General features: G+C 37.1%; 1 protein-coding gene across 2 annotated transcripts in view; it reads left to right on the top strand.

Annotated features, from left to right (window-relative positions):
- Positions 1-15,758, top strand: part of Ankrd28 (ankyrin repeat domain 28) — a 146,403-nt gene that overhangs the window by 69,049 nt on the left and 61,596 nt on the right. For both annotated transcript variants that reach the window (XM_085687823.2, XM_048420787.3), the window contains exons 3-4: positions 1,746-1,824; positions 12,403-12,473. In XM_085687823.2, coding sequence (XP_085543949.1) covers positions 1,746-1,824; positions 12,403-12,473 — 150 coding nt within the window. The remainder of the gene's footprint in view (positions 1-1,745; positions 1,825-12,402; positions 12,474-15,758) is intronic.

Consider the following 15,758-nt stretch of genomic DNA (forward strand, 5'->3'; position numbering starts at 1 on the left):
ACTTATAGAGATCCGCCTGCCTCTGCCTCTTGAGTGCATCGATTAAAGGCATGTGCCACCCCAGCCTGGCACAACTTGCTTTCTATAGACAACAAATAGAACATGGTGGGAAAAAACTTAATCTGTTACAAAAGCTCTCATTAACAATACTAAATGTAAATCTCAAAATAGTTACCTCTAAATGAGTGATTTTTAAAATACAGCTATATCAGTTATATTCCAATGTAATTTTGTATTAGCGTTGTTAATTACAAGTCTCTTAATGTGACATTACTTTGTACCTTGCTTTGTAACATGAGGGCCGGCTTGTTGGGGTATCTGTCCCCGCCTGATACCCCACAGCCGGCAAGTCCCAGAGAAAATCAATCACACAGAGATCTCTATAAGATTATAAACTGATTGGCCTATTAGCTTAGCCTTCTTATTAACTAATTCTTACAGCTTATATTAGCCCATTATTCTGATCTATGTTAGCCATATGGCTTGGTACCTTTTTCAGCTGTCAGCTCACATGTTGCTTCTTCGGTGGTCTGGGCAGGAATGGCAGAGGGAGCTTCCTGCTTCCCAGAATTCTCCTGTTCTCTTTGCATCACCTCTACTTCCTGTTTGGTTTTCCCACCTATACTTCCTGCCTGGCCAATCAGAATCTTATTAAAATACATGATTGACAGAATACAGATATTTCTCCTGCACCATTGCTTGATCAATTGAAATACACTTGCTTTGGAGGGAGAGAATTATAAAACTGTACATTAAATGTAGCTTCCCTTTCTGGAGGAAGATTTAGGGGGAAAAATGTATTTTCTGTATTAAAATAGACATGTATGTATTTTGAGTATGAAAGTAGAAACCAATAGAAACCCTAAAATTAACCTTCTTATACTGTTAATGGATAATTCTAGCCTCACAAAGACATTTCTGTGCCCTATGAGTACACCCATTTGAAGTTTGTATCTAATGTGTTAAGCTGTCAGTTCTAAACTTTTAAAATTGTAGAACTGTTTTGGCAAAAGAAAAATAGTAAAAAGTGAAAAAAAAAGTATTTGCTCAAGCCAGATATAGTGGCTTTAATCCCAGCCTTTGGGGGCAGAACAGGCGATCTTTGAGTTTGAGGGCAGCCTGTTTGACATAGTGAGACTCTGTCTTGAAAAGCCGTATCATCTGTGTTTCTAAGTTTTATTTATTCTTTTATGGACTTTATACAGGTTGAATATCTTTATCTAAAATTCTTAGGACCAGAGTATGTGAGATTTCAAATTGTTAAAAATATTTTGGGGATATATATATATATATATATATATATATATATATATATATATATATATATATATATATGGGGTTGTTTTGAGGATGAGATTCAAGTTGAATCATGAGACTTGTCGTCTCAAGGTGCCTTATACACATCAGCTGAGGATATGTACATAATATCTTTTAGAATTTTACATGTGAAACAAAATTTCTTCAAAGTAAATTTTCCATTTATGGTTTCACGTTAATACTCAAAATCTATTGGAATTTGGTTCATTGCAGATTTTCAAAGTAGGACCGAACCATTCAACTCATGCTATGGTTTTATACCTATAGCCAACTACATTTGTAAAGGCTTTTTCTTTTCTTAGCAGGTGAAACATCCTATATCTTGTTATTGAGACTTGTGGAGTAGAGTTGTAGAAATAATTTGGTAGTTAATAATGCTTCATTTCATTTAAACTATATCTTAAAAATGCTATTTCATCTTTTCACAGGACAATGAGAAGAGAACTCCTTTACATGCTGCTGCCTATCTTGGAGATGCAGAAATCATTGAACTGCTAATTTTATCTGGTACGACAACTCCTGTGATGAGTTCATTTTGTTTGGTTTTGTCATAATTAGTATTTCTCAAGCCTGGCTGCCTACTGAATATATAACCTGTTTTTTAATATTGGTTTCATAAGTTGAAACCAAATTGATCATTCTACAGATTCAGATCATATAACCTGATGTAGGTGCTTAAAGTACTTTAAGAAGTAGAACAAAAGTTGTTGTCCTAATAGACTTTCTACTCTGAAAAATACAAGTAATGTTCAGTTTGCTTTTTTTTTTTAAAGTCTGTTATGGAAAAATGAAAAGCGTAAATAAGGAGGAATGAGAAGGAAATAACTTTTACAAAAGGCCTTATATATTGTAATTTTCATGGATCTCATTGAATACATAGTTACAAGGAGACAATTACATCATTCCAAAGGTGACTTCTCCAAAGGAGAGAAATAGTGGTAATAGTGTCCCAGAAGCTAGATGAGAAGAAGCAAGTTTTGGTGTATACAGAAATTTAAGGCAGTACTATCAGAATTTCTTTAAATGACTTTTACTTAGAGCTGAGGATAGGATTCAGTTGGTAAAGTGATTATTGTATAGGCATGCAACTTAAGTTTAGATCCCTAACCCACATCATAATGCAGGTTTAGCAGTACACAGCTGTAATCCCAGTACTAGAGGAGGCAGAGACAGGTGGATATCTGGAATTCAATGGCCAAACAGACTGCCTAGCAAAAGCAGTGAGTTCTAAGTTTAGTGAGAAAACTGATTCAAAAAATAGGTAGAAAATTATTAAGGAAGACAACCCAATTTTGGCTTCTGGTTTTCACATGCACATATATACCACATATACATATGTATACCACATGCTCCTACATAGGAAAACATACACACATCAAAAAGAAAATAATTTTTTTCTTCAAAAATTTTAAAGATTTTTAAAATGCCTTTTTAGAAATTATGCTTTATGTGCTGAGCTTATGAGCTCAATTGGTCTGGCATATAGGAAGCTCTGGGTTCCATACCCAGCTCCCCAGCATTGCCTAAACTAGATGTAAAAGCACACAAGTTACTGTAATTCCAGCTCTTGAGAGAGAACAGCATGAGAATCAGGGGTTCAAGATAATTCTCAGCTGCATAACAAGTTTGAGGCCAGCCTACGATATATACTCTGTTGAGCATACGAAGCAGGGAGAATTCTAGTTTGTTTCTACTTTTTTAACTCCTAAACTTTTCAAGTTTTTTATTATATAACGCTAGAACTTACTCTGGTTGGATAGCTCTCATGGTCATCAGATTGCCTATAGATCTCAAATCAGGCAGTCAAATGGTGTAGAAATATTTTTATTATAGCCAGAATTTTTTTCTGTGTATGAATATGTGATGTATATTCACCACATCTATGCCTGGTACCTACAGAGGTCAGGAAAGGGCCACTGATTCCCTGGAACTAGAGTTACAGCTGGTTGTGGAGCCATCGCATGGGTGCTGAAAATTGAACCTAGGCACCCTGCAAGAGTAGCAAGTGCTCTAAATCACTGAGCTCTCTCTCCAGCCTCTAAACCAGATTATTTTTTGATATTTGTTTGTAAAGGATATGAGACACTGAATTTTTCTTGCATTTCTAGATTGAACATATAAGTTAACACTGAAATGGAGTGGTATCATTCTTTTGATATTTTATTTCAGTCTGGATGAGCTGAGGAAAGAAATTTTGTAGAGTAGTCTCCTTAAAAATCGCTCAGTAACTCAGTAGGCAGAGACAGGCGGATCTCTGTGAGTTTTAGGCCAGCCTGGTCTGCAAGAGCTAGTTCCAGGATAGGCCCCAAAGCTACAGAGAAACCATGTCTTGAAAAACCAAAAAAAACAAAAACAAAAACCCCAGTAAGGCTGGAGAGATGGCTCAGCAGTTATGAGCATTGACTGCTCTTCCAGAGAGCCCAGGTTTAATTCCCAGCACCTACATGGCTGCTCACAATTGTCTGTAACTCCAGTTCCAGAGGATCTGATACCCTCACACAGGCATACATGCACACAAAACACCAATGTCCATAAAATAAAAATAATAAAGTATAAAACACACAATTTCAAAAAATACCATTATACATATACTTAGAATTTTTAAATCTGGCTCTTTTTTTTTAAAGATTGATTGATTTATTATGTATACAACATTCTGCCTCCATGTGTGCCTGCATGCCAGAGAAGGGTGCCAGATCTCATTACAGATGGTTGTGAGCCACCATGTGATTGCTGGGAATTGAACTCAGGACCTCTGGAAGAGCAACCAGTGCTCTTAACCACTGAGTCATCTCTCCAACCCTAAATCTGGCTCTTATAATAAATTTTATGGTTATACAGAATTAAATATAGTGTGGTGTGGACCTATCTAATATTGTTAATTTCTTTATGAATTATTTTATCTTTGTTTACTCATCAGTTTTCAGCTAAAAACTTACTGAAGTTAAGAACAAGAAGTTGAAAAAATGTCCTTTTCATCTTAACTAAGACAGGTTTTAATAGAATATGTTGATGAGTCAAAATTTTATACAGGGAAGTTTTGTCACAAAATTGTTGAAAAACCGTTTTTTAAAAATGTTTAGAAATAGCTGTGCTAGGGCTCGAGAAAGGACTCAGTGAGCAAAGTGCTGCCACATAGGCATCGAGACCTGAACTCAGATCCTCAGAACCCCTGTGAGACTGGGCGTGATGGCACGTTCCTAATCCCAGTGTGCCCATGTGAGACCAGACATGATGGCACGTTCCTAATCCCAGTGTGCCCATGTGAGACCAGACATGATGGCACGTTCCTAATCCCAGTGTGCCCATGTGAGACCAGACATGATGGCACGTTCCTAATCCCAGTGTGCCCATGTGAGACCAGACATGATGGCACGTTCCTAATCCCAGTGTGCCCATGTGAGACCAGACATGATGGCACGTTCCTAATCCCAGTATGCCCATGTGAGAGCAGGCGTGATGGCACGTTCCTAATCCCAGTGTGCCCATGTGAGACCAGACATGATGGCACGTTCCTAATTCCAGTATGCCCATGTGAGAGCAGGCGTGATGGCATGTTCCTAATCCCAGTATGCCCATGTGAGAGCAGGCGTGATGGCATGTTCCTAATCCCAGTGTGCCCATGTGAGACCAGACATGATGGCACGTTCCTAATTCCAGTATGCCCATGTGAGAGCAGGCGTGATGGCACGTTCCTAATCCCAGTGTGCCCATGTGAGACCAGACATGATGGCACGTTCCTAATTCCAGTATGCCCATGTGAGAGCAGGCGTGATGGCATGTTCCTAATCCCAGTGTGTTGACGGATGTTTCTGTCCCACAACCGTTCAGTTGTGGTCTACATTAATTATAAACAGAGGTCTACATTAATTATAAACTGGTTGGCCTAGAAACTCAGGCATATTAATAACTCTTTCTTACATCTTAAATTAGTCTATAATTCTTGTCTGTGTTAGCCATGTGGCTTAGTGCTTTAGTGCCTTTATCAGTGAGGTGATTTCATCTTGCTTTCTCTGCACCTGGATGACAACTGCAGACTGAGTCTTTCCTCTTCCCAGAATTCTCCTGTTCTTGTTGCCCCAACTCTATTTCCTGCCTGGTCACCCCACTTATACTACCTGCCTGGCTACTGGCCAATCAGCGTTTTATTAAAACAATACAGTGTGGCCATGTGAGATGGAAGACAGAGACAGGAGAGGAGGGTTACCTTTAACAAAGGTAACCCTGTTGCAAACACAGTGGAAGGAAAGTACCAGCACCTGAGGTTGTCTTCTGACTTAGACACACATCATTTAGACACACACACAGCATACATGAAAAGATAAAATAAGAAACTAGCTATGTAAGAAGCAGCACAGTTCTGTTTATTTTAATGTCTAAGACTTTGATAACTTGTAGGTTGTTTTTAAGAATTGTGTTCTTTTTTATTTTAATATACACACTATTTTATATATTATCTATTATGGAGGGCTCCCTTCCCCATTTAGTTAAAAGTGAATAGTTCCAGTAAGGACTTTGTTCCCTTAAAGAAATCATATCATGTTTGAATGGCACCAGGGGCATTCTCATTTGACATTATTACTGAATCAGGAAGTAGACTTTAAAGCCTAACACCTTCTGAATCTGGTCCCTAGACACTGAACAAATTCCAAACAATTCTGTAATTCATGACTGACAAAACAGTAAGAAATAAAAGGATGTGTAATAACTAAGTAGTTTCAAGTGAGTTTATTCAAACCATGTGTACTTTGCTTTTGATCAGCATGGTCTCTTTTATTGAATATACTATTGAACTTAAGGTAACTCTTTTCCCTCAAGTCCATAGACTTTCATTAAGTGATCTATTGCTGACTGGCTGTTACCCTCCTTCATCACCACTAGTGTAAATTAACCACATTGTCTGCTTAATCTCTTTCTTAGCACAGTGTTTCTGTGGAGAGGTGACAACTCCAGATCATATGAAAGAGTGTTTGGGACTTTAGAATATACATAGCCAAGAGAAAGGAACACATTAACACTTGTACAAAATGTGCTTTTTAGAGAATACAGCAGCCGTCCCTGTAACTGAAGAAACTTCACTTGAGTCAGTGTCCATCCTCATTGGGTACATATTTTCCCATAATATGTAGATTTTTTTTAATATTTTGTTTTATGGTGGTGTTAGTTTTATTATTGTTGTTGTTGTTGTTGTTCTGTGATAAAACCCAATAGCCAATTAACTTATAGACAGAAGTGTTCAGTTGGGGCTTATGGTTCCAGTAAGGTCCATAAGGATAGAGACAGCATGAGAGCAAGAGTCAGACATGGAGGCTGGAGTCTGAGGGCTCACATCTCAAACCTCAGACAGGAAGGACAGAGAGAGAGAGAGAGAGAGAGAGAGAGAGAGAGAGAGAGAGAGAGAGAGCGCGCACTGGAAACCACACTTGGTTTTTAAAACCTTAGAGCCAACCCTCATTGACACACTTCCTCCAACAAGGCCACATCTCTGAATCCTTTCCCAAACAACTGCAGATCAAGGATTCAAATGCTTGAGACTTGTGGAGGACATCTCATTTGAACCACCACATTCCACTTGTTGGCCCACATAGACTTCTGACCATCTCATAATGCAAGTAAATGCATTTAGTCTAACTTTGAAACTCTCATAATCTTTTGCAGACTGTTCTAAATTTTTTTCTGAGATTCAAGACTGTCTCAGCTATAACCCCCTGTAAAATCAAAAAAGCAAATACATCCTTCCAACATACATTGATACAAGATACACATTACCATTCATTCCAAAAGGAAGAAATAGTCATAGTGGGGAAACAGTAGACCAAAGTAAGACCAAAACCCAGCAAAGCAAACTCCAAATTCTGTAACTTCTTGTCTGATGTTAAAGTGCTTAGATGGCACTGTCCCTCCAGTTTTACTGTCTGCAAGATTAACTCCACCACCATCTTGGGGTCTCCAACACAAACCAGAGTTTAGTTTCCACAACCTTAGACAATGACCTCTTCAGGACTCCATGCAGGGACCGACCCCCACCATACCTAGCCTAAGTGACTCTCTTAAACTGCAGAGGAAGTTTATCTTCCAGGTATCCTTCATGACTCCAAAACCAGCACCTTGTGGATGACACTGCCAGGGAGAGCTGCAAACATGGGATGAGTTCTGCCCCCGCTGCCTTTAAACACAGCAGCACCTGTTGTTTTTGTTGCTTTATGGGAACAGATTTTTTTTTTTTTTCTCACAAGTTGGGAACTTAGTTGGCTGGTGTCTTGTCCTAAGGGCACCCTTCACTTTATTCCACCGCAGATTTGACCTCTTTTTAATGGTGTGACAATATTCTTAACAGTTACAGCCTCCTCCCCAGCTCAAGCCACAGCTGTAACATTTAGCTTGGCAGTATCTTTTTTTTTCTCTCCAAACTATAAAGTTAGCATTTCTTTCTACCTCATTTGCTCCTTTTCATTGTAGACTTACATATGAATGATTGCTAATAATCGTGCAACAGCACTGATTTTAGACTATATTGAAATCTCTACCAAAGAAATTAGTCCATGACTTTTAAATTTAGCTTTAGGAAAGTTCTTAGGATAAAGTTTAAAAAAAAAAAAAGCAGCCACATTATCTACCAAAATATCCGGAGTGGTCTCTAGCCTACTTGCTAATTGTTTATCTGAAATCGCTTGCACTGGACCTCTACTTTCCCATAGCTCAAAGCCCTATACTAACTATACTATATACTAACATGGTCCACTAAGCTCCCATCGAGCTTTGCAAGTGTTCACTACTTTTCTAGTTTAAAGTTCCATATTCCTCTAAAAACCAGCATGGTCAAGTCAGTCAGAGCAGTGGCCCTCTCCTTGGTACCAATTTCTTTATTTGTTACTTTTCTGTTTCTGTGATAAATACTACGGCCAAGACAACTTTCAGAAAAGTTTATTTTGGGCTTAGAGTTCCATAGGGTTAGGGTTCATAATTTTTGGGACAACATGACAACAGGTAGCAGATGTAACAGCTGGAAGCTGAGAGCTAAGAACTCAAATTTCAAACTAAAAACAGAAAGCAGAGTGAACTGGGAATGGCATGTTGCCTTTGAAACTTCAAAGCTTGTCCCCAGTGACACACTTGGTTCAGCAAGGCAACATTTAAATGTCTTACAGGACTACCAACTAGGAACCAAGTGTTCAAATGCCTAAGGCTTATGGGGAGCATCTCATTCAAGCCATCACAGCTAGTATTAACCATTTCCTCATTGAAGGTGCTGTTTCTTCATATTCTTTTAAATTTTTCACAAAAAATATTATTTCATAATCAATATTATCAATAATGTTATTTTTAATGAATTGTTTTAAGATTAAATTTTATAAAACTTGTAGTCAAATTTATTACAAAGTAAATATTTGTGCATGATGAGCTCCAAGGCTTGTAAATAAATAGTGTTTTTTGACATCCTATGTATGGTCAAGCTTTCTTAGAATATGGAGTTAAGCCGAGATCCACTGGAATTAATAATTGTTTTAGAAGAAGTAAAATAATAACAGTAAGCAATGATTACTTAATATATCTCCTTAATGATATACTAAAAATAGCTCTTTTACCCTATTTTGCCCTCAGCTCTATAAAAGTATTACAAAACAATAAAACAAAGACATCTAACCTTTATTAGATGCATGACTTACAACTGAAGCTTATACTATTATTGTAGCTGAAAAGCTAGAGGCAGAATTCAGCCTCACATTCTGTTCAATTCACATTAACTCTCCATAATTTGAATCTCGTCTTCTTTCCTATACTTACCCCCCTTTATTACCACAATTGCTTCACATTGAGCAAAATTTGCATACGCATTAATTTTTATTTTTGAATATCCAAAAGACTAAAGTTTTTTCATCACTTAAGAATAGATACTTTGTTTGGAAGCAATTAGTTTAATGCTTCCATTCAAATCATATTAGCTGACTGATGAATTGTTAACCTCCCAGCATATGGAAAGCATTACTCAAAAATTCATTTTGTTGTCCTCTCATGGAAAATAACTCTAAATAGAGAATAAGAATCTGTTGTTTCTTTCCTCAAGAGTTAGACGTAAAGTATGAACCACTTGAAAGTTTGCAACTCAAGTGTATTAATCAGCCAGGACTGTCATTTGAAAAAAGAAAAATTCCATCAAGCAAGCAGCTTAAACAACAGAAATTAATTTTTTCACAGTTCTAGTCAGAAACCTGAGATGAAGGCATGAGCATGATTTCCTCCTTCTTAGAAACAAAAGCTCTGCTATGTGCCTCTTCCTTTGGCTCATTTTTCCCTCCATTTTCAATCTGTCTGTCTACATTTCTTGTTCTTAAAAAAAAATTATTAATTCTTTGAGAACTATGTTTTGGAGGCAGAGAAATGGTCCAGCCATTATAATAGTCATCAATGCCATCTTGCTTAAACTGTTCTCTTTTTTGTCTTCAGATTGTTTGCAGTGATTTCTTCTGCCAAAACTTCTACCAGTAACCTAGCAGTAGCAGTGGAGGTGGGGTTGCTAGTTGTATACTTTTGTTTGAATGACCAGGACATAGTAAAGAGGTTAATATTTTTTTTAGTGACTTTACATCTTTGTGGCTCATGGGTTTTTATCTTTTGTCATTTGTGGAGCTTGTGATGATACTGCTAAAGGCTGTTACAGTTTTGTGGTTTTTTTTTTTTTTAATTTTCTCCAAAAAGAGAGTTTGTTTTGAGAGGATATAATGTTCTTCTCCCTCTCCTCCCATTCCTTTTTATTTTCCTTTCTTTCTTCCCATCTTCCCTGTTAAAATTTCTGACTAGTAGTCTATACTCTTGACTAGGTGTTGGACCACTTAATTTTACTCTGGCTGTATATTTTTGCATTGCTGTATTGGCTTTGCTATCCAAAGTATAAATGTATAGCTAGTCTTAGGAGAGTTTTTTGAAGAACAGAGATCTATTGCCTTCAGAGAGTATATCAAAAGAGGCTCTAAGACTCTGAAACATCAAAAATGTGCTGCTTTGCTTGTGACTCATATCATCATTATTGTTGCTGTTGTTATTCCCTTTTTGTTTTTTAAAAACACAGCCAAATTACTTACTGTTCTTGGAAATATGCATTAGTATATCTTGTTTGTTAGTATGCAAACCACATATAAATTAATGCATGTGTGTAAGAGAGAGATCTTTTTCATTGGTACCGGCAGAGTTTTTAAATTGGCCTTTACATTATAAGAAATCAAAACATTTCGTTAGTGCTTTTATTTTTTAGCATAATATTTTTATTATTTAGAAATTTTACATAATGTGCTCTGATCACCCTACTTTAAAACTTTTAAAGTATTTATCCCCCACCACCACCCCCTCTACTATGAGGTATAAAAGCTTTGGAAACAATAATTATGGACAGCTAAGAATTTTAGAGTTTTATTCTACGTACCAACAAAACAGAAAGAAACTTAAGTGGGTTGTTAATTTTTTTGTCCACAGATCACCATGAAAAATAGTTTTTAAAAGTTTTTTGTTTGTTTTGGGTTTTTTTTAATTGTTTTTTTTGTTTGTTTGTTTTTTAGACAGGGATTCTTTGTATAGCTTTAGAGCCTGTCCTGAAACTAGCTTTTGCAGACCAGGCTGGCTTCAACTCACAGAGTCCGCCTGCCTCTGCCTCCCGAATACTGGGATTAAAGGCCTGTACTACCACCGCCCTGCTACCCTCAAAATTTTAATCCATGTGTTCTGCATGTTTTATAGTCTCTTGGGTTCAGGTTTTCTAAATCTACCATCAGCATATGTTCAGGGTATTCATATGTTATATGGTAATCTTTGTTCCATGGTATTAGGAAATCTGTTTATAGATGAAGGAACTTATGTTCAGAGGTGGTCACACAGCTACAACTATAGCATAAAGTCACTGCACTTGATTTTCCATCCCCTGGACCCTGACACTTAAAAACACAGAAGCGATGTAAACATTAGGAAGTATGACTTCTAGCTTTTATGTATATAAGTATAAAACTGCAGAAATTTAAAGCCCGGCGGTGGTGGCACACACCTTTAATCTCAGCACTCAGAAGGCAGAGACAGGGGGATCTCTAGTTCAAGGCCAGCCTGGTTGGCAAGAGCGAGTTCCAGGACAGGCTCCAAAGCTACAGAGAAACCCTGTCTCGAAAGACCAGAAAAAAAGATAGAGAGAGAGAGAGAAAGACACACAGAGAGAGACAAAGAGTCAGAGAGAGAAAGACAGAGAGAGAACCTGCAGAAAATTATTAAGGGTTATTCATCATGCATTTTTTTTAATCATCTAGGAAATTAGGAATTGGGGTTTATAGCATAAATCTAGAATGATGTATAGGGCAGAACTTGATGGCCAGTTGGCTAGTCAGAACAATTTTCTTTCTATTCACAGCATGCTACTACTTTGAACCTCTTCTGTTTGGGCCAGTTTTTTTTAAACCTTATAATGTAATATTTTTTTATCTTGTTGGGTATTTTGTTAGTACTTTTGTCCATTAAATTTTTTTAATTAGGCATATTTGATTTTTAAAAAATTCTTCTTTAAAGTTTAGGTATAACCAAGAAAGACATGTAAATTGGTTTGTTTCTTTGTTTTCATACATTTGTAATCTTTGGGTCTATTTTGTCCAATAACTTTATAGTAACAATATATTTATAGTTAGATCTGTATAATTATCTTTATATTACTTTATGACATCATAATTCATTAGTAAGGAAATGCAACCAAGATTTTAAATTAATATACAATTCATCTTGGAGTAATATTGTGTTCATTTCTTTTAAGTATTTTGGGGTTAACACATCCTTTAAAGTGGAATTTGATTTTTATCTTGAATATGCTCTGTATAAAGGTGACTTTTCTAGCCTAGATATAAAATGTTTATTTTGTTTTTAATAGGAAGAACTGATTCCTTTTTTGATAATCACATCAATTTAGAAGAATGAATTTGTTTTATAACTTAAGGGTAACTTATTGGCAGAAAATATACAAGTAATTTTTCTATTGTTATCCAATTGGGACTACATCTAACTTGAGATTTATTAAAAATAATTCATGTAAATTATTTCAATTATTTTTTCTTCTTGTTACAGGAGCTAGAGTTAATGCCAAAGACAGCAAATGGTTGACACCTTTACACAGAGCAGTTGCATCTTGTAGTGAGGTATGCCATTTCTCTTAGTCAATTGTATATAAAGAAACACTAAGTAAGCCTGCATGGGTCCATCTTTAACTGAAGAAAAAAAACTACTAAAATATCTAGGCTGGTCATTTTATTCCAGAATTTGTACAAACTAAACTAATTGTTGGATTTCTCCTTTTGTGTGTCTCTTTGGAGTCTGGAGTAAACAAGAGTTTACTATTTCAGTCCCTCCAAGAGAAAGCATTTTTCTTTTTTCTTTTTTATTGGTATTTTGCCTGTATACATGTCTGTGAGAGAGTGTCTAATCCCCTGGAACTGGAGTTGCAGATAGTTGTAAGTTGCCATGTGGATGTTGGGAATTGAACCTGGGTCCTCTGGAAGAGCAACCAGTGCTCTTAACCACTGAGCCATCTCTCCAGCCCTAAAAAGCATTTTTCTAACACATAATCCTCTTTGGGTATTTTATTTACTGGTTCATAATACTTTGTCCCAAGGGTTTGCTGAACATACTGTCATCAGTATATAATGACTAATTTGAAGGATTTATTTGAACATTAAAGTTACTTTTAGAAATATTACTTTTAAGTGCATTTTTGTGACTGTCGTGTGTATGTGTGTCTGCATTCATATTCACGTGTGTGTATGTGAGTGTGCTTGCATTGGTATGCACATACATGTGGAGGCCCAAGGTTGACATCAGACATTTTTCTTGGTCACTATCCACTTTATTCATTGAAATGGGGTTTTTTTTTTTTTTTTTTTTGGTGAAACAACTCTGGCTGGACTAGCTAACTAGCTTGCCCTGGGTATTTCTTGTTTCTGTCTCCAAAGTGCTGGGATTACAGGTAGCTGCCTCACCTACCTGGCTTTTTATTTTATAACAGTTCTAGGGATCCAAGCCTGGGCCTATACATACTCATACTTCATCCAACACTACACTGTGTCTCCAACTCTTAATTCCCTTTTCAGTTTGAAAAGTATTGTCTTAGTGAGTGTGAGTTTTCTCCCATGAATAAAAGACTCTTTCCTGCTTATAGTTCTATATACTGTTTATGCATTAAGATAACTGACATTTTTAGAAAGTTTCTTAATGTGTTTCCCATCTTCTAGACATTATAACACCTTTATATGAGAACAGATGTTTGAAGGCAACTGTTTTTTGCTTTTTCTGTCATTTTGCTGCTTCATTAAAGTGCATGAGATACTTAACTTGCCCAGTCATGTCTCTTTTTATTCAGCTTTCCATATCCCCAGAGGCAGCTACAGTTATTACTTACATACTATCATTTTCCCTATTGTAGAATTTTGTAAAATTGAATTAAACAATATGTACTGTTGTTTTGATTTCTGCAACATAGCCTTTTTAAGATTTGTTGATGCTGCTGATATTAATAATGAGTTCCCTTTTATTTGTAAATAATGTTATGCAGTTTGCCTTTCTGATTTCTTATTGGGTAGATATTTGTATATGTGATTTTATGGCTGTTCAAAAGAAACTTATATGAGTAGTTGTCCTTTTTGGGTTTGTTTTGTTTTTGCAGCTTGACAGAGCATGTCATCTGAAAAGAGATTTTTTTTCTCTCTCTCTCTCTTTTTTTTTTTTTTTTACTTTTGAGACAGGCTCTTACTCTGTAATGTAGACTGACTTCAGACTCCTGATTCTCCTGCCTCATTCTCCCAAGTGCCAGGGTTATAGATGTGTATCACCATACCCAAGCTTTTTAGGCTGTGTGCTGGGGGTGAGGGGTGGAGGGTGCTTTGCCGGCATGTATATCTATGTACCACATACATGATTTGTGCCCATGGGTACTGTAAGATGGTATCAGATTTCCTGGGACTGAAGTTACAAATGATTGTAAGCTGCTATGGGTTCTGAGAATTAAACCCAGGGTCTTTTCAAGAGCAACCAGCACTCTGAACTGCTCAGCCACCTCTCTAGCCCCAGAAAGGGGAATCTTTGTTGAGAAAATGGTGTTATTAAGAGTTTGACCTGTAGGCAAGTCTGTGAGGTGTTGTCTTGATTGATGATTGATGTGAGAGGGCTTAATCCACTGTGGGTGGAACATCCCTAGGCAGGTCATTCTGGGTTATTTAAAAAAGCACACTGAACAAGTTGGGAAGAGCAAGCTAGTAAGCAGCACTCCTCCATGGCCTCTGCTTACCTGCATCCAAGTTCCAGCCTTGAATTCCTGCCCTGACTTCCTTTTATGATAAACTTTAAGATGAAATAAACCTTTCCTCACTAAGTTGCTTATGAGTCATGTTGTTTAGTCACAGCAGTAGAAACCCTAACTAACTAGTACAGCATTCTTGAAAAGGTTTGTTTATTTTCTCTAAATGGAATGGAATTGTAGGGGCCATAGGCCTCTATGTATCTTTGATACACTGTTTAACTTCCTCAGCAAGTTAGTAGATTCCTGAGCATTTCTCCAGTTCTTCTGCTAACCCTATTAAATACTACTGGTGTTTCCTGTATTTCAGACCAACATTGTGCTTATGCTATGTAGTCATCCTTGAACCTTTCTATTTTATAGCTCTCTGTGTGCACTAGGTAGTAATATAACAATTGTGAAAAGAGCGGTGCTCAGTTAGTATCCTTTTTATCCTAGACAGAAGCACCAAGGGCAGCTTTACAAAACTTGAATCGTGTCTTGTAAGTGATAGAATTAAGTTCTTTATATGTGCCTGAGAGTGAAAGCTGAGTCATATAGTAGTTCTGTTTTAAATTTTTCAAGAATCCTCAAGCTAATATCCATAATGGCAGTATTAATTTTCACCTTCAGCAGTGAATGTGGATCCTTCTTTCTCTACATCCTCCTCAGTATATGTTGACAGTCACAAGCAGAGCCAGTGAGCTGTGAGCTTGACTAGCATCTGCTGGGAGGTCCTTCAGCCATGTCACACCTGGAGGGTGTTGGGAGTTCTAGAAGGTCCTTAAGAGCATTGGCCAGTGGCTAGCTCTGACAGTGACAGCTCTAATTCATCAACTGTGCAAGAAATTTGAAGATCTCAGAAGCCAGAGTCACACAGTGGCCAGTCTCAGTCTTTTTGCTGATGGGGATCAGTGCAGTGACTTGATGTCAGGGAGCTTTGTGTCAGAGAGCACAGTAAGATCTGTGGCCACCTCCAGTTTTGTGCCGATCCAGTTGGTGGTAGCTTTGCACTTCCAGGGCTCACAGCTTAGGGCTGATTCATTAACTTATCAGAGAATCTGTCTTAGGCTTGGCTCCTATCTGGGTTAGCTCCCTTGTGACTAGCTCCTTAACACAGCTTGCTAACATTACATTTTTTTTTTCAAAATCACAT

The sequence above is a fragment of the Myodes glareolus genome, chromosome 5, assembly GCF_982192425.1.
Source record: "Myodes glareolus chromosome 5, mMyoGla1.1, whole genome shotgun sequence".
NCBI classification, from domain to species: domain Eukaryota; kingdom Metazoa; phylum Chordata; class Mammalia; order Rodentia; family Cricetidae; genus Myodes; species Myodes glareolus.